Source organism: Anguilla anguilla, chromosome 3 (genome assembly GCF_013347855.1).
Source record: "Anguilla anguilla isolate fAngAng1 chromosome 3, fAngAng1.pri, whole genome shotgun sequence".
NCBI classification, from domain to species: domain Eukaryota; kingdom Metazoa; phylum Chordata; class Actinopteri; order Anguilliformes; family Anguillidae; genus Anguilla; species Anguilla anguilla.
In genome coordinates, this window is record NC_049203.1 from 54601283 (window position 1) to 54628271 (window position 26989).

Sequence of the window (26989 nt, forward strand, 5' to 3'; positions counted from 1 at the left end):
GGACGAGACGGCTGACAGATGCCCTCACAGCAGGGTCGGTTCTGGCGGCCTGGAACACAGCAGGCCGGTTTTGTATCTCCTGCAGATTTAAAAAGTTTAAAAAACACAAAATGAAATGACACCAAGCCAGAGAAAGGAAGCAAGGCCCAGTTTTTTTTTAGACAGTCAAGTTCTTGCTCCCTCATTTAAGTAGCTTAAGCAAGCGGTTACAGTGGAATTACATTACATTACATTTATTTAACAGACGCTTTTATCCAAAATGACATACAGAAGTGCATATCATGGTCATTGGAACAACTACAAAACACACTTGCAATTTGTGCTGTATGGATGTGCCTTATAAAAATAAAAAAATGTAGGCCTATGTTTGCAGCAGAAGTGAGACGGCTATGGCAATCAGAGCTGAAGACTGTTGAGTGCGGCCGTTGGTGTCATTGACCTGACTCTGCAGGGCTACATTACAAAAACAAGGACTCTCAGACTTGTGACTGATTATTAAATTAAGTCTGCCCCCCTCACTTTATGAAAGACACCACTGTGCCTCATGCTGAGGAGTTGGCATATTTGTGGTGGGAGGTTTTTTTGTTCAGTGAACAGAATGGAACTAGAGTTCAGTTATCAGACTTTTGCAACAGGTTTACACAAAGGTTTTCAGTTTAATGTAAAGCGAAACACCAGCACACAGAGAAACCATGGCGAATTTTGCCAGGAAGAGGAATAAAATGAGTGTATTGGGATGAGACGGTATCTCATCCCAATTTGAGAGTCAAATCACCATGCAAGCGATGCACTTCTAAATTTGAATTGCCGTAGTGCAACATGGTAGAATTTCCATTTTTTGTCTTTCTACAAAGGAATCGAAATAAAATGCAACTGAACTGTAAATGACTATGCTCTGAATTCTGCAGCCAGAAAGCCTGTGTGCTATTCCCAGCCTCAGCTTGCTGCTAGTTTTTTATGCCTCTGCGATGGCACAGCCGTGGCTGGAGGCATTATATTCTCGTGAACACGATATCTCAGGAACGCCTTGAGAGAATTTCTTTAAATTTGGCACAAACATCCACTTGGACTCAGGGATGAACTGATTAGATTTTGGTGGTCAAAGGTCAAAGGTCACAGGTCACTGTGACCTCACAAAACACATTTTTGGCCATAACTCAAGAATTCATACGCTAATTATGACAAAGTTTCACACAAATGTCTTAATAGTCTAAAATGATGAAGTGATGACTTGGTTTATGTTACATTTTCTTAATGAATCAGATACTTGTACTCAAATGTGAACCAGCTACTGACTTGCTAGCTCCAGACTCCCAGGCTTGAATTGGTAAGGAGAGCCAAAGCTTGGGTGCTCCTTATTTCACTTTTTTTGCATCTAAAATGGCCCCCTCAGATTGACAAATGCTTGTTCCTTCCATCTATTTTGACAGGAACACGAATAATATTCCTGGTGCTTTTCTTTTTATTTGGATAGTGGGATAGTGGGATCCATTATATTTCATATAATGACGGTAAGGGCCTTTGTCTCTGAATGACCGCGTTGTAGCTGTGTTTGATCAGTAAAATGAGTGCTGTTATTTGTTATACAGATAGTTCTCCGCTTGAATACTGACTGTTTACTTTTTTATTTTACTTTCTTGTTCTTGCTTGTCCTAACACTTAAATTAATATTTCATGCACATACTAAATCCCTAATTCATCAACAGTATTTTGCTAAGTTGCATTAATGGGAACAAAGAACAATAGCCATTACACTGCAGACTGCATCCCCCTAAAATTCAGTATGAACTCAGGCACAGTAATCTCTTTTTAAACAACAGGAAGCTAGTCTAAATTTAACTAAGCAGGAAATTGTTGCTGTTGGCACATTTGTATCACAGAGGGTCTGTGATATTAAAGTGTGGTTTTGGAGAAGTCGTTCTTAAGTGTACTAAAAGGGTCTTATTTTTTGTCTGTTTCTGGTTTAAGGTTTGTTGAAGTACTCAAGCTGGCTAAACTGACATAAAAAAGTTTCAAAACACACCATCTGTGAAGGCATTATGCCTTTAAACAAAATAGCATACACATAAAGTGAGTGTGGTAGATTTCGTATGACTATGCAAAACATAGGCTTGTAGAAATAACTTGTTCCATACCATAATTAGCTCCCAAGCAAACTATTGCAAAGAAGTGTGTATGGGGGAGAAAAAAAGGTCTCCCTTTCAGTTGGCTCAAAAAGGTATAATTTGCTGCAAATATCATCAAAAGCTCAAAAAGAGTGTTTAAAAAAAGCAAAGCTCTAAATTTGCATCTGAAATCCTAATCGCAGCAACAGGAACATTTTTTTTTGGATGACATCATCTTGTCTCGTGGAAGTCGGTGGTGTGGTGTGTGTGGTTGACAAGCAGGAAGGGCCAGAAAGTGCTCTCATAAGCAGAGCTGGATTATACGCCAGGCAACGTCATATCTGCCGGCGTAACCATGGAGTCAAGGCAGGGACAATGCCGCTGTATCCGGGAGAAGGAGATGTTTGTCCGGCAGCAAAGAGAGATATCTCCTCCCATCTCCCCTTGTTCGGTGCAGGATGCTCTCGTCCCAAAGCTTGAAGGGTTGGCACAAGTTGTGCATGAGCCACATGTTGGCTGCAGTAGACAGGAGAGAGCATGAGGTCTCATGAAATGTACACATGACTTTAGCTGGGTAGGGCTGGCGAGTGCACTGCTCTCTGCTTTCAGAAAAAGAAAAAAAAAACATTTGTCTAGTGCTTAAACTGACAAATTCAGAGAGACTTAAGCAAAATACTACCTTTTGGACTACTAGACAATGTAGCTAGTGCAAATAAAGACAACTAGAGGACAAACTACATTCAAAAACTGCTTGGGTGTGAAACTATGTCACCCCTTGTGTTAGCTAAACCAAGCAATTCATGTTTGTTTACCAGTAGCGCCTAGGCTAATGCACCCATGTGCTGAAAGTTGCCCATATGCTGCCCTTGTGTTTCTTAAGAATGATATTTAACCAGTGTTTTGTACTAGGCTATTCTTAGTGAACATGAATTGCGTTCTTACTCTACACACTTATCCTGTCAGTGATTTTTCTTTATTGCTGTTAAGACCTGTTTCTTGCCGTTGAATAAAGTCAAAAGTGGCTTTTGTGCATTATGTGTATCTGTGCATACTTCTGTTTCTTATAGCCTACATTTACAGGTTAGGGATTCTATTCATGGAATTGATGGATCTAATCTTGTGGACAGTATTTTTATTAAATTATTTTACTAGAAATCTAATCTTTCCCTTGTTTGTCTGGTAATCTCAGTGCGTTAGCAGTGATGTGGTGCTGTGGTTGACCTCGGCTGTAATTTGTTTAATCCCTAATGTTATTTTTTCTACGTCTGAGAACTCAAATGGCATACTCCAGAGCTCATCACGATATTTCAAGAAAATGCTTTACAGAACAGGGACAGAGCAACAGCCTCTGAGAGCACCAAAATATTTCCTTCTAATGTTGTGGCATAATACTCATAATGTGCTGTTGTACTTGCGAAGAGGGAATATGGCCGAGATCAAAAGAGTGGTGTTTTTAAAAGGCCACTGTGCTTTTCTAAAGATGTAATTGATCTCTTCAGCATTGGTCTTAATTGCAGTAAGTTAGAAATTCCATAAATGGTGTGGAAACAGAAGCCAGGTACATTTTGTCTCAAAGCACATGTGTGTAATTGCTCGGAGGGTTACAGCTGTGGTCTGCTTTTACGGGTGGAGTGAAGTTTTTGGTTAGATAAATGGAATGAATTGTGAACTACGCTGACTAAAAAATCATTTTCATTGTTCCTGTTTGAAAAAACAAATAAAAACATTCATTGAAACAGAAGACAGATTGTATAGTATGGTCTAACAGTTCAGCGCCCTCTCATTATAACGCGGTGGACAAATGTTCTTGATCGTGTATTGGTGTGGATTTAAAACTGTGACAGCCACACCTTGTTTCTGTTTGTAAAACAACTCGTACTAGGCTGTGAATTGAAGGGTTTGACCCTCTGATTGTTGATGGTATAATTATTAGTCATGGGAGAGGGGTGTTAGTCTGTTGTGTTGTCACCTGTTTGCCAGATCTGTGCTTTAGCTGTTTTTGCTACAGCAATTGAGCTGAACAAGCCTGGCCTTCATGTGGAATCTTCTGCCATTTTCCCACCAATCACTGGCCTCTGTGATGGGTGAGGTCACACTCCTTTCTGTTTCTAAGGTGGTTGGTACTAGTGACAAAAATGACATGCTGCTACTGGAAGCAGCTTCATTGTGTGTGACATAGCAACCTGTTAATCCTGAGCGTTAAATAGGTTTTGTAGCATCAGGCTAGTTCCCTGTGGTGGTATAGTTAGAGAGTAGGCCTGGGGGAAAAGAGCTGTAGACATGGCTCAGAATGTTCTGAGCGGTTTCTGTTTTGCGCAGTGCGAAAGGCATTTTTTAGGCCAGCGTGGTGGAAAATGTCCGCTGTTTTCCTTTTCATCCTGTCGTTAAATGTTCACAGTAAGGAAAAAATGATTTACTCCCGCCATTTCCAGACAGACCGTGAAGATGGCGGTATTGCAGAATCCCCCGGTGCTGCACAAACGAGCTGTGGAACGGGCGTGTCGTAGATAAGGGGGAAGGTAACGATGAAATCCCAAGTTCCACTGCCCGTGACCATTATGAAACGCACGCGAGAGCAGCAAAGCCCCAAAGTTCACACGTCTCCCGACCTCCAGAGAGAAGGAATCGGCTGCGCTCCGTTTGATCCGGGAACCGCCAACTTTATGACGGCTGGCCTTTGCAGTGACCTTAGCGTGGGCTCTGTAGGCACAGCAAGGTTGCAAATTCCACTTTCCACTTGGTGCTGCAGGGGTCAGTCAGCCCCCACCCCCCCCCCCCTTCCCCCCACCAAAAGAAAGCACAGGTTTCTAGAGCCCTCTGAATAAGATATCAAGTTAGGACAGGTTTTCTGAGCAGCTTGGTTGTGTAGTGATGTAACATGAGCTCAAAGGAATGTGGAAATCTCAAAGGCCGACTCCTTCAGAATTTTCTAGCAAGTGATGAATCGACCAGTTCTGATTGACTGTGTTTCGGAAATCATCGTGAAGAAATTGCTCTTGGAAATGTAGTTTTGCTCTAATTTATTGACTGGCTGAGTGACTGCTGTTATGTTTTACCGCTGGTGGAATTAGTGTAGCAGAATAATTCTGCCTGTACATACAACCTTTACACAAAGGGAACCTTTTCAGTGTTGACATCCTACCTCACTCCACACCCCTGTGCTTCTTTTTGGAGATTGAGACTTCTCTGTTTTGTTAACAGCTAGGGGGCACTTAAGAAGCAGAAACTGGGGGAGTCTGGGCCACTTTAAGCTCAGTTATAGTCAGGTAATGACAGCTCGCATTGGGCTCGTATTGGACAGTGCCTGCATTGAAAAGCTCAGCCTACACTCTGATGTCTTTGCAGGCTGGGCCACTCAGAGCACAACCTGTGTTTTAAGATACAGCCTGTGTGTTGCAGTGTGTGGAGTTTGCAAAAGCTGCAATTTAATCGATTTCAGCTAAAACAATTAAATAATCTGCCTCGTCCATCTGTACCAGGTGTGTCACAACTAATTTCTCAGGGGGTCACTGTGTCTGGGTTTTCGTGATTTCCTTTCAGTCAACTGCCATTCAAAGCCTTGAGCACAAGGAGTGTCAATTCTCTAGCCAATCAATGACTTAAATGAACCACTGTTGCCAAGAACAGCCCAAATCCCAGTGGTTTGACCCCTTTGATCTTTACAAAGGCAGAACCCCAGATGAATCATAGGCTGTGCTTTGTGCTGGAATGTCATTTCTTCACAGTTTGCGTGTCTGAATTTCATAAGCCATTGCTCACTTTTGTCTGTAGGCCTATGTCCACTTTGAGGTCTGTCTTACATGGGTTTGTCCCCCTCCTTTTTTACCTCATAAACGCTTCACTTGGACTGAATTGAAGGCTCTGTTTTGGGTAGAGGTTGGGCAGTATTGCTTAAATTGTAAATTGCGGTGGCTCGTGAGTTCGCTTAAACGCGTGGCTCCACATGCCACATCATGCGTTAATGCAATACTGCTTTAAATGCTTGCGAAAGCAGGACGCCCAGCTTTCAGCTCCAGATATGGCAATAGCTGGGCTGAGTCCTTCAGTTCAGTGGAGAACGAAGCAGTTTCAACACTGAAAATAACTCAGTGAACCACTGCCCCGTGTTCCTCCCTCAAACCCCAGACAGGAGCCTCCCGTTGGCGGCCAAAGCCCAGCACCAGGCCCACGCTCACGTCAGATATGCATGCCCACATCAGACCCCCACGCCCGCTGGCACATGCCCCGCAAACACAGCCTGTAAAACTGCACTCCTCCCTTCATCGAGCAGGCGGAGTTCTCCTGGCAGGGACATCTCTGTAGGGTTCTGCCCACTTTGTCCATTAATATAATTTTTAATGATTTATTTTATCCTTATTTTAAAATTCCTCATGCTTTCTCAGAGGGGACCTCCCAGGATGCGCTGGGTGGTGGTGGTGCACTTTTGGGCAGGGGGGTGGAGAGTGAAAGAGCCTTAGTTTCGTTGCAACCCGGGAGAATCGCAGGGAGGAACTGTTGGACACCTCAAATAAGACCTATGAAAAATGGTTTGGCAGGGACGATTGGTGGATTTTTGCTACACCACCGAGTCAAAGGTAGCAAATGTTTGGTTGTAGTATGTGTACAGCAAGACAAGGCAAGTTTGTTTAAATACCACATTTCATATCCAGTGACAATTCAATGTGCTCTATAAAGAACATAAAACAGATAACATTTTATTTAAAAAAGGGAAAAAATAACAAGATGCAATGAAAAAATAAGAAGATACAATAAAGATAAGGTAAAAATCAGAATAAAAAAAAGTATATTTGCCATCTTTTATAAGAAATATATAGTTTATAAGAAATAAAAGTATAAAAAAGTTAAGAGTATTTGCTAATCATACAAGCTGCTTATTGGAATCCTAGAATTGCTCTGCATCTGAATGACATTACCTCAGCATTACTGTCATTCTTGTGCATTTAAATGAAAAATAAATAGCCTGTCACGTAAAATTTTTAGAGCCAAACATGAATGTCATTTGTTTCCTGCAGAAGAAAAAGCGATTAGCCAAGGTATGCCTGAGGCTTTAATGTGGTTATATCAGCAGTAGACATTGAAAGAATGTACAAAGAAGTACGAATGCCTTCATTGTGTTTGTTTACTGTGTAAAGCCGCAGTAAAACCACTGAGTACCTGTTTAAACTGATTTCCAGACCTGTGTAAATTTGTCATCTTCCAGAGTTTATAGACAGTTTATAGATCTGCTGCAAGCAATTGTATGTTGTGGGTTTATCGTAAATACCATAGAGTATCTGCTATAGTCATTGCTGAGGACAGGGAGGGACTAAGCGTTTCTCTCTTCCTCTCTCTGTGTGTGTGTGTGTGTGTGTGTGTTAGTGTGGGCGTGCACACGCATTTTTCGCACCATGTGGGAATAGAGATGGTGAAATAAACACTCACACACATGCACACACACACACACGCACACACACAATGGAGCAGGAAGTGTTGCGACTTGCCGCCCCAAGTCTTTGTGAGCGAGGCAGGAATGCTGGAGTTCCAGATTATCTCTGAAGGGTGTTGAGAGAGCACGCTGCCTGCCGTTCTCCGTTCTCCACTCACCGCTCACCGCCCGCCGCTCACCATCGCTCAAGGAGCCTCTAAAGGTGCGGTCCGCTTCTTCAGAACCGGCACCGGCCCGCTCCGTTCGGGCCGGCTCGGACGGGGCGCCGCGAGCGCTGCGGTTTAGCGTGAGCCGCGCTGCTGCCGCATCCGGCCCGGGGTCTGCAGCTGCAGGGACGCGAGGGGCCAGGCAGGCTGGGGCGTGGGGAGGTCAACGGGGAGACCAGCGCCTCTTTCCCTCCTCCCCCTGTGCTGATGCACGCTGGCCGGCGTGGACCCAGCGCCCCTTCTGTTTCGGGACAGCCCTCCCAGGGAGCAGAGGGTCTCAGTTTTTCCGCTTCTTTGATGTGTGTTTTCGTCGGTGGACGAATTGAGGCGAAGGGGGGAAAGTTTTTTTCTCTGTTAGTTCTGTTCGTCTGGTTTGTTTTATAAAGCAGGACGGGCCTGGATTAAGGTAAAGGGGAGCATAACTCCCCCCCGAAGCATTGGCTTTCATCTTATCCTTGTGTCTCGTCCTTTGTGTTGCCGTCCTAAGTGATGGGGGTTGAGGTAAGGTAAGTGTGTGAGTTCTGTGTCTGCAGCCTGGAGTGAGCTTGTCGATCTGTGTGTGCATGTGTGGGTGTGTGTTTGTGTGCACACTGCTGTCAGAAGCTGGCAGGGTTTGGGCGTGTAGCTGAGCAGTGCGTAGGGTGAAGGGAACGTACCTGCTGAGGCAATTCATGGCCCCAGGTAAAGGCGTGGCAGCTGCCCAGTCCCCGCGGAACCCCTTTTCCATGTGTTGCTTGGGACCGGGTCTGCGTCCTGCGTGCGGAGCCGTAGCTACATGCTGTGGTGTGGCAGTCGAAGGGGTGAGACCAAAAAGTCGCACCTGACCTGACAGGAAAATAGTTTAGCATGCTGATCTTGTGGAGACTGAAGGAGTGGGAGAGGGCTTGCCTTGTTCTGCAAGCTCTCCACTGAACGCCAGACTCTGAGCTAACCTGCTGTAAAAAGAAGAGTTGCTAAAGAAGCTGACTCGAGCATTAGGCCTGGTTGAAGAGCTAAGTTAATGCAGAGTGGGATGACGAGGGTGGTTAACCTCAGTTGCTTCAGGGAATGTAAAGCTCTGTAGATGATTCATATGTAACATGCATTTGCGGTGGCCTCCATTAAGCAAATGCATTCATGTGCAGATCTGAGGGAAATCTGAAATGACGAAAGAATGGAATTCTTTCATTGATCGTTCACCGATGTTCTGTTTGCAAAAATTCAATGTCTACTGCCAAATGTTAAATGGCAAAGGCTGTGTACAGGTCTCATATCTGACACAGGTGACTGACAGAGGAAGAAAAGGTTGGGGGGGGGGGTGTGTCAGTGAGCGAATTGGGTCACCTTCATCTTCATCACTGGGCTGGACTAACTGTTACTCCCCCCGCCCTAGTTTCCTGTGACAAAACATCATCAGTCTATCTGTTCTGCAGTCAAATGTCCATAAAAACTCAGTCTGATACAGGGGGTTGCAGACCTTTCCATCGTGCCTGCCGGGACCTGTTTACTAGTGCGACAGGCTGAAGCTCGTGCAGATATGTCCTGCAGTCTTTCGTTCATTGACGGAGAAGGCAGAGCAAGGGTTGCGCAACAGAGGGGTGGCTGGGTCTGGCAGCAGGATTTCCACAGCTCCCAAAGTCTGAGAATGTAGTGCAGGCCCCATATGGGTCCCAGACCCGAGGACTATATGTACTGAACATTTCACACAAGTTGACAGTAGGCCAGCTCTGGACAGCATGACTGAGCAGCTGTTTTAGTTTATCACCAGCTAAGGAGTCTTCACTTTTGCATATTTTAGACTGCTTCATTGTTGATAGATACCGATAGAAGTTTGACACTCTTTTTTTTGACACATTGTAACTATTAAAATTAAACCATATGTCCAAAAAAGGAATTCTGAAGAATAAAAAAATACAAATTTTTATCACATTATTGTCACATGGGTTTTGTTTTTTAGGTGATAAACTATGATTCATTTACAATATATAGTGCCTGACATTTCAGTATGTGTAAAAAAAATAAAAAAATAATAATAATAAAATGAAAAAAATGGACATACAACTTTGATGGATGGGATTGGCAATATTTCGCCTAAATGTGTGTGCACATGCTCAGCTTTTTTAGTCCCTCTCACTCTGACTTTACAGTAAGGAGTGTCCACGCTTGATGGTTAAAAAATAAAAAAAGCAAAAACAATGTAAATGCTGCGGGCAGGTCAGGCAGCGGTCATTACCCATCATGCTTTGGGTCCTGACCAGCAGCGCTGATATGTCCAGAGTCCAGGAGCCTGTTTTGGTAATGGCGTCATCTGCGCCGACTCTGAAGGGGGAGTGAGTGCCCGCCTTGATGTGCGGGTTTACAAAACACTACCTTGAGTGGCTGGAATGGGCATAATTACCTGCAATTACCACAGTGTTTTTGCTTTCCGAGCCCAAATCACATGGACCGTTTCCTTGTTCGCCGTCAAGTTGAAAGCCGCAAATAGCCAATAAGGGGCTTGAGAGCTTCCCTGAAATTGCTCAAAATGGTCCTGTAGTTTAAAATAAGATTTCCAGGTTGGCTATTGTGATGAATGATGTACTACATATGTGTGAGAGGAGCTGGTGAATACGGTCACAGATACTATGGAGCTGGGTATACTTGTGGGGGAAAAAATGTCTGCATGGGTAATAAAGGATGCTTAAGTGATATTCATGCGTGATACAGGCCTACATTATTGCTATGCACTAAGTGAGGGATGAGGGATGTGCTTTAGAAATGTACATGATAGATTTGCTTTATAGATGGGTGTGATAGATGCTGTGGTGATAGATGTGGGTGATAGATGTGCTTTATAGGTGGGTGACTGATGTCCTTCATACACGTGCGTGATAGATGTGGGTGATGCATGTGGGAGCCCAGGAGTTGCTTTTGCTAGCTTGCCTCTAGCACTGAAAGAAATTTCCTTTGGTGATGTCCAGTCAGGCCTCAAGGTGGCACTCCTTTCGCAGGTGGTGGCTTTTCTGTGCATCAAGAAAGAGATTACTGTACTGAGAGAATTCGGAGTCAGACTTGCTCAGAGAGCTTTGCATGTGTTGTATATAGGATGCTGTTTTTTGCATCAGAAAGCAAATTAATTGTGAGCTTGCCAGTCTGTGGTTTTTTAAACGAGTGCAGAGAATGCGGAGCGGCAACGATTAGCCTGGCTAGTGTAGAGACGGCTGATGGAACAGGTCCCAAAATCATTCATACTGGTGAAGCTAGTGTTGAGCTCTGGGGAAGCACTATGATGGTAACATTGTCTTCCAGTGTCTTTTAGTCAGTTCTGTCTTAGTTCTGTCCTTTCTCGGTTTACTGCTCTGTTGCTATTTGCTGAGCGTGTGTAGCCCCCACACTTATCGCTGACTCCGCCCACTCCTCTCCCTCTCCGCAGGATCACTGACACTCTCGGACTAGCAGCTGCAGGTTGTCTCCAAGGAGATGGCGGGAAAGATCTCAAAAGACGAGCTGGAGGAGCTGCGTGAGGCCTTCGACAAAGTGGGTGAGTGTTTTTGCCCGTTACGAGAGGGAGGCCCATGCATCACAACCTCCCCCCCCCCCCCCAAGTTTCTAGAGCAGTTAAAAATTTATTTAAAATGACCTGTGTTCCACCAGGCTAAGCTTCCTTTGTAAGTGTCTGATGAGCTGAGAAGACTCAAATTCACCTGAGGCTAATGGTCTAATTTGAAAACAACCCAGATCTAATTTATATCTTCACCGCAAAATTTAAGGTTTTTGTTTTCCTCCTTGTGACCATGAATCAATTGAGAGCACACACTCCAGCACAATCATGCTACCTCTGAAATAGTGCTGCTTTTCAGCATGCTTTTATAGCTCTCTGTTTAATGGGTAGAAGTTTTGTGTGTCGAAAAAAGTGTCTGTTTGTTCATGGGCGTTGCTTTTGTGCTGATGCTATACTGGTATTACATGACTGTTCCAATCCAATCAGTTGTGCCCAATATAGACGAGTTGTTTGCACAGCGCCTGTGTTGCTGCCTCTTCCCTGCATCGCTGTGTTGTTCTTGATGGAAATGAGATCGCCTCAGTGGAGCCATGCTAGACCACACCCACTTGCACTGTCACTCATCCCTGAGTCAGGAGAGCTGGCAATCAGCAGCCAGACTGCCGACATCTGTCTCACAGCCGCAGGCATTCACTTCTTGTTAAATTTGGTGGGAAAAGACTGCACAAAGGAACGCCCCACATGTAAAACCCTTCAGTTGTGCTTACGGCTTTAACCACTGAGAATAAAGTGTAATAATATAGTAAATGTGGTAACTTTGCATTTTCAAGATTGAGCTAACCGGGCCTCCTCCAGACAGAATTTTGCACATAAATGGTGGACAGAGGGAAACAATCTCACTGAACGGAAATTATGTCAGAATTTTGGAGCGCTCCCAAAATCTTGTTTGAGCCTAATTATTATTCCCTTCACTTAAATAGTGTTTGTTAAATGCGGATATGGCAGTTTGTGGTTAGGGCAGATATGATTATCACTGCTCCTCACAAGGCTGGGAGCTGCCAGGTGGTCGAGGGCATAATAAGATGGCTGCACGCCTCACAGGTTCCGTAGCTTAATTAAATCTTTTTTATCAGGTGCTTTCCTTTAAGCAAACATGCGTCTCATCTGTGTGGCTTATGGCACCGAGCTGTACTTCCTGTTGATTCCCCTTGATGGGAGTGTTTTTTGAATGGCCTGTAAGCACTGCTTCCTGAAAGAGAGAATGGAAATGGCCTTCTGTTCTCCGCGGCAACCATGAGTGCACGCCACCATCGGAAACCTTGATGATAGAACCGCATTTGCATGACAAGAGGGTGTGTCCCGTGCATCTTTCATTACCTGTATTATGCTCTTAACTTTCCATCGTTTTGTGCTGTTGGTTGTTTTAATTAAGCAAGAATATTAAATCCAGTTTTTTGGAAACTGTTTGAATGGCATCTGCTCAGCATATGTCAATGATAATGATGTCCAAGAATATACTTTCCCTGAGTTTCATGGCTCCCTGGGATGCAAGGAGACAGGCCCTCAGGTTTGGTGTTTGACACTCTACCCATGATTCTCCTCCCTACTCCTCAAGCTTCTGATCACATCCTGTTTTTTTTCCTTCCCTAGACCTGAACAGCAATGGCTTCATCAGCGACTGTGAGCTCCAGGAACTGTTCAAGGAAGCCAACCTGCCCCTTCCGGGCTACCGAGTGCGTGAGATCATCCAGAACCTCATGAAGGAGGGAGATCGCGACAAAGACAACAAGATCAGCTTTGACGAGTTTGTTTCTGTGAGTTGGTCACTGTCTGTGCACACTGAGTCATGGTTTTGGAGGGGAGGCTGAGATTCTTCACACGCATGCATGCACACACAGGCACGCACATGCGCTCACTCACTCACTCTTTCTATCTCGTACAGACACAAACACACACGCATACAGACGCACACAGACGGGGACACACCTACAAGCACATGAAATCTGCATGAAGCAGTGCCGAACTGTGTTGCGTTTCATGAATAAAGGAAGAGGTGGAATTTGCATCCGGGAGAGAAATGTGATGTGGCAGTGTCTGGCAGGCGAATGAAAAACCTCATTCATGTCTGTCTTTACGCTTGGCTCAGCGTACAGTTTTTCAAGTTTACAATGGCCCTCTATGAAATACTCTTCTCTATTTTTGGCCATCACTTTTTTTTTTTTTTTGAACTCCCACTCATGTTAAAATCTTGCTTTTTTTCTTCTTTATTTTAACCACTGTTCTTTTTATTCCGTCAGCTGAGAGTAGGCCGGGTGGATTTACTGCAGTTGTTGTCTCTAAACATTGCCTTGCTGAATATGGGGCATCGTAGAACTTGCCAGCTGTCTGCGAGTACACCCCTAATAGGGCATTACATCTCACAGACTCTTAGCCTTTGAGCCAAGAGAATAATCACAGGAAGCACACGGACGCTCCGTGTAAACTGTTTACACAGACCTAATAATGTCCCACGGTGCACACCCTAACCGCGTCCCAGATTACCTCCTCTGCTGCTGTGTGAGCAGGCAGGCCGTAGTCTTTGAACTACCGGAGTTCCCGATAGTTCTGAGTATGGCTGGTCCCTGAACCGTTTTGTGCAGTGGAAAAGGCAGCAGGGCGGCAGTGTAGTATTACGGGTAAGGAACTGGTCTTGTCACCTGAAGTTCACTGGTTCGATTCCCGTGTAGGACACTGCTGTTTTACTGTTGAGCAAGATACTTAACCTGCATTGCTTCAGTATATATACCGCTTTATAAATGGGTGCAATGTAAATGCTATGTAAACGTTGTGTAAATCGCTCTATAATGTACTGTAAAAGGGGCTACAGTGAGTGTGGAGGTTGGCTCCGAGGTGTGATTTGATTCCACACTTATTGCTTTCCACCGGTGCCCTCAGATTTAAGCTGAAGACTGCAGCAATGTGGGCCAGGCCAAACAATGGGCCTATGTGCCTACAGGCTGTTAAATGTCAGTGTACAGGGATGATGTGTGTTTTTCAGGCTGACCTGTTGCTCTCATTGAATTCTTCAAAAATTGCCTGAGAACATGACTCCTGTTTTAGCTTTACAATTTTTTGTTTTAATGCATTGTTGGTTTCTTTTTTGGTTTTTTTTTTTTTTTAAATGAAATTAAGATTTTGCCTGCTCCTGCTGTTTTAATTCTCTTCCTGTAAAAAGGGTGGTGTGAATAGTGGTTTCAGCAGACACCCTTTTACACTAGTGAGATTATGCTCTCTGTGTTGCTTCCTGTTCTGATAAAGGAGTTCCTGGTCTCAGGTTATTTAAAAAAATGATGATAATGGAGTTTTAATAATGCAGGCGAGGTACTTTGGTAGAGTAAGAAAGTGGAGAGTAAGCAGTTTCATATCTTACTGATGCATTTCTGGAAGTGATGAGAGTTGTGTGTTTGAGGCCAGATGAAACACTGTTCTTCACACAAAGGTGCTTCGGATGAGCTTTCTCAGAATACCATATAGGAATGGGTGGGATTGGTTAACTTCTGAATGCCATGAAGTTGTGTACATTATTTTATATGTTACCAAGTTGTTGTGTCCTGAATATGTTGAAGATTTTGAATTTGCTGAGTAGTTGATTTTGCTTGTCGGGTTAGTTGACCGTACTAAACAGTTGAATCAGGCCCATCTCATCACATGGTCAGTAAATGACTGCTGTGTGGTGTAATGGTTTTGGGTGACTGCATTTGTTGTCACTGCTTGCCAAGGTAGCAGTAAATGTGTCAGAGGGAATTTGTATGGGTGGAGACGAGAAACACTGTTAGTGGAGATCTCTTACTAGAGTATCGCAGTGATATCAGGTGAGGTGGTGTCAAGAACTTTGCAAACATGCTGAAGTCTGTCAGTGCCTGTTGGTACCTGTGTATGTACATGACCTTGGCAAAGAGCCATTTCGTGTTATTTATTGGCTTATCACAAACAGGACGGTCAGAACATACAAATGCAGTATATATGAAGTCATTGTGCAGTTTCATTTATTCTGTTTGTCCTGCACTGTTGCTATGTGTCAAACAGTGTGGGCCGTATCAGAGGCCTTTTGTTAGCTCAAAGAGAACTTTAAAAATCAGTTTCCTCTCTGAGAGGAAGTGGAATGTTCTGGATGTTAATATCAAACTGTGTGGACTGTAGAGCTTCTGTCAATTGTGTGACTGCAATGCGAAATGGAACTGAAGGGACGCAGGTACACACACAGACACGCAGACGCACACACGCACACACACACACACACACGCACACAGTGACATCAACCTGCAGTGCCAGACAAGTGATTTTTATTTAATTGTTAGCTGATGCAGCAGAACAAATATTGTTGGTGTACAGTATTTACTGAACTAGGTGATGGTAAGTAGTGCAGCAGTAAAAAAAACAATCACACCAAAAAAAAAAACAACACTCCTATTATTTCATTTGTGGAAAAAAAGTTGTGTAAGTCGCTCTGGATAAGAGCGTCTGCTAAATGCCTGTAATGTAATGTAATGGAAAAATTTGTCACTGTCCTAATCTGATTCAAAAAACTGTAGATCCCCCTTAAGCTTTAATCATGGATGACAGAAAGGCGTTCTCAGTATACTTATCTTTACGGCTTATGCTGAGAAATTTATTTTTGACCATCATTGTTCCTGGCTCGTGGGTACAGTAGTGTCCCATAGGGGATTCTAACAACTAACCTTCCTTTTACGAGTCAGGCTCCCCTGTCACGACACCACGCACCTGGTATAATTACCCCTACAAATGTTTGCTTCAGGGTGAAATGCAGAACCTAATTCTGTATAACTTCTGCTTTTGAGCTATAATGTTCATTTTTATAAGTCAAAAAGGCTGTTTTGTCCCAGAGTCTGGTGTGTTCCTCTTTTGATTCCTTTGGCTTTCTGTGGTCTGTAGGACTGAGCAGGCATGTATGGGGAATACCCACAATCTGAGAGGGAGCTATGCAACACAGAGCCTGTTCCCCTGCCTCCCATTAAATGTGCTTTGCTGCTACACCCCGCCCTCCCAGCGCTGCCCCCTCCTGGGAGACACGCTCACTGCACTGTTTAGTCAACAGCTTTGTTTGTTTTCAGCTATGTGATGTACTGTTTTCATGTCAAGATTAGTTTGGTGTGGGCCTCAACTTAGGACTGAGAGCCTGCCATCAATCATTCTGGCGTGTCCAAGCACTGAACTGAAACAAGAATAGCAATCCCCTCTCTTGCTCACTCTCTCCATTTTCCCCTCTCCCTCTCCCTCCCTCCCTCTCTTTCTTTCGCTCTCTCTCTCCCTCTTTCTCCATCTCTCTCTCTTTCTGTCTCTCTGTCTCTCTCTCATATTAAAGACTGACGTAGTGCAGTCTGGGTGTATATGATCTTAACTTGTCTGTGACCTCTGACCCTTTTCTTCTTGCAGATCTTCCAAGAGCTGAAGAGCAGTCAAGTGGCTAAGACCTTCAGGAAGGCCATCAACAGGAAGGAGGGGATCCTGGCCATTGGGGGCACATCTGAGCTGTCCAGTGAGGGCACCCAGCACTCTTTCTCAGGTGAGACACAGGGAAACACATTCACCAAATCACCCAAAACATATTCAGGCTGTTCATAGCACATTGTTTATCCACTTTGCAAATTATTTAATGGATTGAAATCATTGGCTGGAAACAATGAAACCCATCAGGTGTGTATTCTTGAAGGCCTAAGGTGTGGGCTGAACTGAAGGCTGAGGAGAAAGGAGAGGGGTGTGTGCATTGGATCTGGAGCCTCCTGCCATCAATTTGTTTTTCTTCTTTCTTCCCCCGACTCCAGAGGAGGAGAGGTTTGCGTTTGTGAACTGGATAAACACTGCCCTGGAGCAGGATCCAGACTGTAAGCACGTGCTGCCAATGGACCCAAACACCAACGCCCTCTTCAAGGCTGTGGGAGACGGCATCGTGCTCTGGTGAGACCCATTCTATCCCTCGGGCTGACTACACTGCTCTGGGTGCCAGTGTGGCGCAGCGGTTTCATTGGCTGTATACAGAATCATCTTGGCTCAATTAGGGAATTAGCTCTATACACCAATGCTGGTAACAGTTAATAGGTTTCATTCATTGGGTTATCAATTAATTTAGCTGAACGCCTGGCCATGTATATGGGTGAGCTAATTCAATAATTAAGAGAAGATGAAATCCAGAAACAAATATAGCCCTCCTTGCCCTCTCGTAGTCTGCATGCTATGAAATTAATCTGCAGTATGTAGCATAGTGTACTCACATAGTTGACAGTTACTTCTAATGATGAGCATTCATGCAGTGTTTTTTCCCCTTAACACACTCCAGTAAAATGATCAACCTGTCGGTGCCCGATACGATTGATGAGAGGACCATAAACAAGAAGAAGCTGACGCCGTTCACCACTCAGGTGGGTCCTGGCGGGCTGGGTGTCGGCCGAAGGCGTGAAGCTGGAAGCCCATAGGGTTACCATGGTGAGTCGCGCAGTTTAACCGCGCTAACGGAGCCCTGTTTCTCCCTTCCCCCGCAGGAGAATCTGAACCTGGCCCTCAACTCGGCCTCTGCCATCGGCTGCCACGTGGTCAACATTGGGGCGATGGACCTGAGGGAAGGGAAGCCCCACCTGGTGCTGGGGCTGCTGTGGCAGATCATCAAGATCGGCCTGTTCGCCGACATCGAGCTGAGCCGGAACGAAGGTACGCCGCCGTGGCCACCCATATACCATCAGCTTCAAAGCCCATTGGTTTATGTGCAGCTCTTTGATGAGATCTAATATATGAGACATAATCCTTATCAGATGGGTACCTTAATCTCAGAACCATTATCTGGATGATGGGTAGAGCAGTTGATGGGTGCAGTGTCTGAAAATATGAAAATCTGCTGTGCCCATCGCTGTTAATGTCCCAGTGTAGAACCTCCTGTTTTGGCTCAAGTGAATGGTGACTGTTTATATTTTGATTAACTGAAGAGATAGCCAGCCTGAGTCCTTGCATTTTTGTCTAGTATTAGTGTGGAATGCTTGCTGTCACATGCCGATGAACTTTGGAGGAATTCCAGTATGTTTGGTTGAAATCTGTTTTTGTTCAGCCTCTGCTTGCTTTGGAACAGAACGGCCTCAGTAACGGTTTATGAAATCTGTGCTTAAAAATTTTATCAGTGCATCCGTAAACGGTATTTAGACCTCCTTGGCGTGGATCCGCTTTGTTAAGGCTATTAACTCATGCAGTTTCAACAGGGTTTTCTTCTTTCCTTATGTCTCCTGCGTTTCGAGCCCCCGTGTGCCGTCGTCCATTGGTCGGTAAAGGGGCAACCGTGTGCTGTTTCTCACTGCAAAAGAGGTCTCTTTTACAATAGATGCCCAAACTTAAGCAATGGGTGCAACAATTTAGAGTGTGGTGGGCGGGACTCTGTGGGACACAGAGCGGACATTGGTCGGTGGAGTGCAGAGGACGGGCGGGCTGACGGAGGTGTGACTCTGTTTCCTCAGCTCTGGCGGCCCTGCTGAGAGAGGGCGAGACCCTGGAGGACCTGATGAAGCTCTCCCCCGAGGAGCTGCTCCTGCGCTGGGCCAACTTCCACCTGGAGAACGCCGGCTGGAGCAAGATCAACAACTTGAGCTCCGACATCAAGGTGGGCCAGCCCGCAGGTCCCGACGCCGGCATGTCTTTCGAAGACCAGTCTCTCTCTTTACACCGTGTCAGGGGACTGTTTGAGCACCCAAATAGACTGCACCGTGGGCCTGTGCAGCTTGGCACTGTCCTACCCCTTTTAAAAATGAAATTGTGGAAATGCGCAGTAGAACAGTTATAAGGCCAGTGACATTTCTCAAGGCACTGGTGGCCCGTTATATATCGCCTTCTTACGTGTCCAGTACAAGGGACTCCCGCAGTACCTGGCTTCCATGCCTCAGAAATCTTCTGAAGGTCTCAGGCTATTGATTTACGCCTCCTCTTTCAGGGCTGTCTCTCGCGCATCGACCCGCTCGCGCTGTGCTATTTATAACCCCGCCCGGTCCTTCAGCCTGCTGTTTGAATCAGCTAATGGCGTAGAAGCAGTGAAAGTTTAATGAAAGTGGCTCCTGAGGAAACCTGGAGCCGTGACGAGATTACAGAGACAGTAAACAGGCTGAGGGCCTCTTTTCCTTTTACCTTTGGAGAAGACGTTTCACCCTAATGGCAGTAATAAATATTTTATTTTACCTTTTTCTTTTGGCCACAGGAACTTCACACCTTACACGTTCAGGCTTAATCCAGAAGCAGATTTCAGTGGAAAAATTCTGTATCTTATCCTTTTATTCTATGTTTCTAAATATGAAATGTAAACATTGTTGAAGGTAATGGCTGATTGGTTTTAATTTATTTTCTGGCTGGCATGCTATATGCAGATATGCCTGGTAAGACTTTTCCATGTTTAGACAGAGGACCATTGGCCTCCTCTGTAGATCCACCTTTTTAAGGTAATTGGAGCCGGTGACTAGATTTGAACTTGAATCATACATTGTTCCAGGTGTCACTCAGCTGGTGGTTGCATGGCAACACCAGAACCTTCAGAGCAGAACCACAGATCTCCCACAGCATGCAGGATGCACATCATCAAACTGTATATTCTTCCCCTTGTTTAGCTGGTATATGGTAATTATTTTATACTGGGGTTTTTGAAACAACAAGCATGATATTGTGAACTTCCCATAATAAATCTCATAAGGAATCTGTAGAATTCATTGATAGCATTTTTTGCACTTTGGTAATCAGACTGTTGGTTTTCTCTCTCTGTGATCCAGCTAACAGACTTCTCAAATTCAGTGAAGGTACTCACCACAAAGCCTTTCCAATAGACCATCTCTGTTTTGGCATGAAGGTCTCATTAAATTATTTTTATGGGTGTACTTTTTCATCAGTGTCCTTGTCAAAGTCAAACCCAATTCCCGCTTCCATTATTTTCCTTCTTTGTGCCAAAGACAGAGCATGCCTTCCCAGCCTGCATTGCGCTTGTCCCCATGTGATGATGTCATCCCCCACATGACCATTATTCTGTCTCACACGATGTGTTTTAAAATTGGATGGAGCAGCGGTAGAGTGAAAGGTCTTGTTTCTGCCCCCCCTAGGACTCCAGGGCGTACTTCCACCTGCTGAACCAGATCTCCCCCAAAGGGACCAAAGAGGGCGAGGATCGCATCGACATCGACATGTCGGGCTTTGGGGTATGTATCTGCTCCCACAGCACGTCTAGCTCAGTGTGGGGTGGGGGCGCTACCAAACTATTTATTTAGCAAATTATTTATTTAATTAGCAGTTGCCCTTATGCAAAGCCATGTGTTTCACTGTGTATACAGCTTGGTGTTACTGAAGCAACTGGGAAAAGGACCATGTTCAAACAGTGATACATTGGTACAGTGATAGTGCCCCAATGGTGATTTAAACCTGCAGCCTCTAAATTACAAGTTCCTATACTGCCGGGCCTCTTCCTAGCACAGGGACATACGCATGGTTAAAAAGATCCAGTCCAGTTGGAAAGACACTAAGTTTCCATCCAGATGTTTGGCGAATGCCAAAAAATCACACTTGGCTAACTGTGTGCCATGATCAGATCGTTCATTGGGCTTTCTGGAGCAGAAGCATGTGACTTAGTCATGTCATCATTTATTCAAAAACTTTGTTTTCATCCCCCATTATTGCATCTTCTCTTTATCGATAAGCCAACTTTTCCACCTCAGCCACGTGTAAAAACATTTTAATGATATTTTTTATTTTATTTTTTGAATTTCAGGATTTTCCACTCAGGTTTACTTATGTGCACATTCAAAATTTGCACAAAAGCTGTTGGATGGAAACCCACTATCAGAGGTTTCCTGCTTCTCTTTGAAGCCCTTGTTCTGGCATGCGACTGCCTTTTTCTGTAAGGTTTTCACTGGCATATTGCGCACATCTGTGTGCGTTAAAAAACTTCCAGTAAAATGAATTTCTGTCCAACGGCACAGCTGCACCAGCTCCACGCCGTGGAGGAACGGCTGTGTGGTACTGACCGAGGAAGCTTTCTAGACTCGCGTCTCCCGGGCTCCCTGAGCTTACCCGCAGACCGAGAGTACGTCTCCTCGAGGCTGCTGGCTGCCGTGCCTCGCGAATGCACGCTGTGCATCTGTATTCAGCCAGCCAATCAGAATGCAGCCGGAGATGAGTCAGAGGAGGGGAGAGGCTGCGTGTGTTCCCTGAGAAGGCTTGGCTCAGGGAGGCGGCTCGCTGAGCGTTGAGGGGGAGCGCTGGGCTCTCTGCGGCAGATGCGACACGAGCACGCGTGTCAGCCCCTGCGCCGGAACTGGAGCGGCGAGAAGATTTACTGCGTCGCGCCTGCCTCGTTCAAGATCAAGGACAGGGGCGGGGGGCACAATTTAGTGCATTGCTCCTGCTCTGGTAGGGATCAGGGAAGTGGGGACGATTTAGTGCCTTGTGCCCGCTTTAATTAGGATCATGTAGAACTGGGATGATTTAGCATGTGGAGCCCACCATGGTGGCCCGGTTTAGCCTTTCCAGATTACTCACTCTCCCTTTCCCCCCATAAGCCTCTCAGCCTCTACCAGTTCAAAACCATTCCTGAATCGAGAGAGAGAGTTAAAAGGAACACCATGCAGTGTTCTGAAAAATGATTTTCTGCTTCACAGATTTTCAGCTTGAATCTCTTTGGGACCTGAGCAGGAACACTGCCAGGCTACAACTTTCAGAGTTTACCATCCTTTAATTGAATTAAAGAATAGAAAAAAAGACTTCTCAAATAAGCTTAATTCATAATAAAAATTACAAACAATTTGCATTGACATTAAATGCTGGATGCTTAATACAGCATTGGAAGCAAGGTCCTATGCTTTCATGCTCAAAGGCAGTGGAAAAAAATTAATGTTTTAAGTTTGGCTGCTCTTAGACGACGTGTAAGCCAAATTGGTCTGCCTGAGACAGATGTTTGTTTGAAACATATTGTTTGTTTTGGCTATTGCCTTTTAGCGTGTCCGTCTATTTACAAGGTCACATAAAGGTACTCCAGGCCTCATGTTATTTCCAAAGAATAGCGTTGTGTATTATCACTGAAGAGATAATGGTATGAGTATGTGACTTGAGGCTCAGTATATTACAAGTGTGCTTTACAATTATCTGGCATAATTTCATTCCCCAGGGCCCTTGGAGGGGCTGAAATTATTGCAAAAATGTAGTGATCAGTCAATTTTCTGATGTCTCCAATGGTGCTCTCCTGACTCATGAATACAAAACTCAGGGTTAAATAAGGAGACCATACCCTTCTGCTTTGTGGCCACTGAAAGCAGTCTCCTGTCTGCTTTTGTTCTGTGGGAGTGGAAACTCATCTGGTCTTAATAGTTTGTACTTTAAATTAAAGGGGAACAGTGGGTTAAGAACATGGCTTGCAGAGGCTGTGGGTTGAAATCCCAGGAGGGGCATTGTACCAATTAAACGAGTTGTTTTTAATAAACCTGTAATTGGATCATGTAAAATGCACAGTGAGCTCCTTTGAGTCACCTTGGTTTAATTTGTTGTCCAAGTGAATAAGTAAGTAGAAGGTACATCTCAACAGTCCAGTGTATTTATGAAATGAATGGCCTAAGATTTGTCATATTTCATAATGGCTTCTGTGTGAGTAGAGTATTGTACTTTCAGCTTTGAATAATCAGATTTCAGTGTCTTAACTGTCAAAACTCTGTGCAAGACAGAGTTGCACCTCCACCCTCCTTCCCCCCGGGTTTCCTCTGCTAAAGTAATGTGGAATCAACACTGCTGTGCGTTTCAGCTTCCTGGGGTTACAAATCAGTCAATGCTGTGATTTATGCGGGAGAATGGTGCGATTGAGTGGGGAGACAATGGCATCCGGCCTTGTTTACTCTGAGGTTTACTCAGGGGTCAGCGTTTGCTGGTGACCAGCAAAATCAGCTATTTATTGAGGGAGGAAACATAGGTGGTAGAGAGGGAGAAAGGAGGGAGATGGATAGAGGAAGTTACGTATTTGATGCCGTGGATGAAGGGCCCATTGATGGGGGAACCCTACTTCTGTGTGTGTGTGTGTTACTTTGCGGGTCACTGAGCAGTCACCCCACTTAGCGGCACACACTCACATTTACTGGGTAAATTCCTGCTTCCCTGAATTCCTCAATCCCCAAGTAGGCTGGGCTGTGTAGTAAGCCAGAGTTAAACTGTAACCATCTCCAAGCCCTTCTGATAATTACTCACCCAGCACTTTTAATGGAGCAGTCACACATACATGTTCACCCCAGAGCTTTTATTGGAGCAGCCACACTTAGATTTCAACTAGAAACATTCACACCACTTTACGGTGTGAATACTTTATGGTCCTGTTTACCTATCGTAGACAAAATAATGTTTTTCCATGGTTATGTAATGCTGTGAAGGCACAGTCTCAGAATTTCCAATGAGGTATAATTCAGCTTTAGAATTTAAAAGGCTACTGATTGCGGCATAAGTGAATGAGTGAATGTGCTATTCCAGAATCCCATTGTTGCTGTGACTACTGACTGAGGAAGTTGCATCACAAAGTGCAGCTTTGCCTTTGGGGAAGAGCAGTCCTATGTCATGTGACCTTGCGTTCTGACCCGGTACCGTGTGCTTGTGCCGTTCAGGAGAAGGATGACCTGAAGAGGGCCGAGTACATGCTCCAGCAGGCAGATGCCCTCGGCTGCCGGCAGTTTGTCACGCCCGCTGATGTTGTGAGCGGCAACCCAAAACTTAACCTGGCCTTCGTGGCCAACCTCTTCAACAAGTACCCATCCCTGACTAAGCCAGAGAACCAGGACATCGACTGGGGCCGGCTGGAAGGTGGGCGTGACCCTTATGGGGGTAACGTTTAACAGGGTACATGGGTGTTGAGGGAGTTCCTTTACAAATGGTACATGATGATCTACTCATTGCTATGATAACGATTATAGTTAATCAAATGTTCAAAGGGAAATGTAGATATGTTAAAAGGGTTGTAAATCTCAGCCATGGCTGAAGGTTACTGTAAATGTGCCCCCCTTGAACAGGTTGTGTAAACATTGAAACTGAGTTTTCTGGCCATCATGGAAACCTTTGTCATACTGCGTAGAGAAAGCTACATGGTGCTCAGATCATTAAGTCCTTAAGTAATCTGAAGGCCATCTCTGGTCAGTTGTGTTCATTGTGATCTGATTCTGCAGCAGTCTAGAATGTATTTTTCTTGGCAAAAGTAAAATAAAGAAGTTAGTGGACAAACCAAGTGTGATAATGCCTTGGGATGTGGTTCAGTATTGTTCTGTAAGCCCGTAAAAGGGTCCTCACTGTCACACATGGGTGTAGTCTCCTCACTGAAATGCAGTTTACTCAGATTCGCGTCCCTGTCTGAATCTCTGTGGAAAATATTAATGAAGAGCTGGGCCATTTTTAAAAAGGAAACGTCAGCCTCTTCATGTACATTGTATAGCGTTGTAGCTCCCCCTGGTGGATGTGCTGTATATAACTGCAATCACCGAATGAGCCGTGGAGGATTGCGAGACATGTGGTAGATTATCTATAGACTATTGCCAGATGGCTTAATTTGAGCAGTGAATGAGTAAAGATGTGCTGAATGTTCTAGTTGTTGCACTGCATTACTGTGTTCCTCTTTTACTGGAGACATAGTCCTCAGAAAATGAGCAGTACACTTACACTTAGATCCTTAATCCAGGATAAGACTGGATAACAACTGAATAACAGCTTTGTCAGTGGATGGGTTGCTGACGCCTGTTTCTCTCTCCTCAGGTGAAACGCGAGAAGAGAGGACCTTCCGTAACTGGATGAACTCCTTGGGGGTCAACCCCCATGTCAACCACCTATATGGGTAAGGTGCCCATTCACCTGGTGACCCGTGTAGCGTGTGTGTGTGTTTGTGCGTGTGTCTGTGAGTATGGTGTGCATGTGTTTGTTTGTGTGTGTTTGGGTTTTTGTATGTGTTTGTTTCTGTGTATCATTTTTCTGGGGTTTTTTCTGTAGTGACCTGCAAGATGCACTTGTCATCCTACAACTGTATGAGAAGATCAAGGTTCCAGTCGACTGGACCAACAAAGTCAACAGACCACCCTACCCAAAACTTGGGGCTAATATGAAAAAGGTAAATATCAAAGGGCCACCTCACAGCTCATATACACTGACTGAAATTTATTTTCTAACACTCTTTTTTGTACAAAATGTTCAGATCAAGTAAATTGCATACTTTTTAAGCTTAACATAAAGTGTAGATCAGAATAACTTGTACCTACATATTGCAGTTATTTTATTTTTTTGCTCATACAGTTTATTGTTTATTGTAATACCGGACAAATAAACAGCATTACTCAAACTACTATGAACTTGCACATATTGTACTGTAGCTAGCAAGTAGCAACTGCCACTTATTGAAATTTCTTTAGCTGTAATGACTGACAGGTAAAATAATAGACGTGGCCCAATCCTGCCTTAGCAGCACCCTGAGGTGAGGTGGCAGAGTCATACTCTTTGTGAAATTGACCTCACGTCTGCCTCAGCTGCGCAGCTACTTCAGACCCATCCCCTCTGTCTGCGCAGCTGGAGAACTGTAACTATGCCGTGGAGCTGGGGAAGCACGAGGCCAAGTTTTCCCTTGTCGGCATTGGAGGGCAGGACCTGAACGACGGCAATGCCACCCTGACGCTGGCACTGGTGTGGCAGCTCATGAGGAGGTAAGAGGATGAGGCGCGCGTGGCGCATCGCGGCTGGCATCATTTATGCACAAGTGGGACCGATGAATGATGTCATTAGCAGCTGCTGAGAGCCTGACTGTGAATTTAGAGTGAGAGTAACTATGAGGGGGCGGAGGGTTGAAACATGTAGTGATAAAATGGAGGGTGTGATTATCTGTATCTGGATGAAAGATGTGTCTGACTTGTGCCTGGTTTCATAAATCAAACGTGCGACAGTAAAACCATGGCTGTGTTTTCTTTTGGTGACTGACCTGGATTTTACCTTTTTCCCAGGTACACCCTGAATGTACTAGAGGACCTCGGAGATGGATCGAAAGCCAATGATGACATCATTGTCAATTGGGTCAATAAGGTTTTGGCTGAGGCAGGAAAGCAATCCAAAATATCAAGCTTCAAGGTCAGCGGACATTTCTCAACTGACCATTTTTTCCCACTGCATGTTTTACTTTACCTGCTGTATGTCTTACCTTAAAGATTGACCTCATTATAGACAGATAAAAGCTGACAATGTTTAAGGCTTCTTTGCTTTCAATTCTGTGTATCAAGGCATGCAGTTAAGTGCATGCACACCTGATTCATGCTTGATGAAGATACAAAAGAACATTTTTAAGTGACCTTGATCTTGATGCAACCAATTATTGGGCCAGACCTGCAAAGCTTGTTCACTCATTCACTCTTCAGTGAGGAAAAGAAAACTCGTGAAATCTTTTCAGTTTGTTTTTGGATGTACACGACATTTATAAACCAGTCTCTGAGACAGATTTACAAGGTTGTGGCATGGCCTGTCCAGCTTAACTTTTTTTGAGAATCGTTTGCAAGCAGCTGTGAACTTTTTCAAAAAAAAGTTGCAATGAATTTTGAGACGTGTTCTGGTGTATGTGTGGTAAAGAACACAGACACGGGCATCTTCTGACTGCGTTTTCTGTTGGGTCTGCAGGACAAAGGGATCAGCTCCAGCATTGCGGTACTGGACCTGATCGATGCCATCCAGCCGGGCTGCATCAACTATGAGCTGGTGAAGACGGGCGACCTGTCTGATGAGGACAAGCTGGACAACGCTAAGT

The 26989-nt window shown here is 44.7% G+C and overlaps 1 protein-coding gene across 3 annotated transcripts in view; it reads left to right on the top strand.

Moving 5' to 3' along the window:
• Positions 1-26989, top strand: part of LOC118223654 (plastin-3-like) — a 34986-nt gene that overhangs the window by 6421 nt on the left and 1576 nt on the right. Inside the window, exons 1-16 of one of the 3 annotated variants that reach the window (XM_035410481.1) lie at positions 7584-7732; positions 11128-11235; positions 12847-13010; positions 16630-16759; positions 17019-17151; positions 17531-17612; positions 17733-17898; positions 18690-18832; positions 19983-20009; positions 20307-20402; positions 23835-24030; positions 24970-25048; positions 25201-25318; positions 25771-25904; positions 26199-26322; positions 26863-26987. In XM_035410481.1, the coding sequence (XP_035266372.1) occupies positions 11175-11235; positions 12847-13010; positions 16630-16759; positions 17019-17151; positions 17531-17612; positions 17733-17898; positions 18690-18832; positions 19983-20009; positions 20307-20402; positions 23835-24030; positions 24970-25048; positions 25201-25318; positions 25771-25904; positions 26199-26322; positions 26863-26987 (1778 nt within the window). In that variant the 5' untranslated portion in view covers positions 7584-7732; positions 11128-11174. Of the gene's footprint in view, positions 1-7583; positions 7733-11127; positions 11236-12846; positions 13011-16629; positions 16760-17018; positions 17152-17530; positions 17613-17732; positions 17899-18689; positions 18833-19982; positions 20010-20306; positions 20403-23834; positions 24031-24969; positions 25049-25200; positions 25319-25770; positions 25905-26198; positions 26323-26862; positions 26988-26989 lie in introns of those variants that run through there. The other 2 variants (XM_035410480.1, XM_035410482.1) reach the window with 2 other exon arrangements.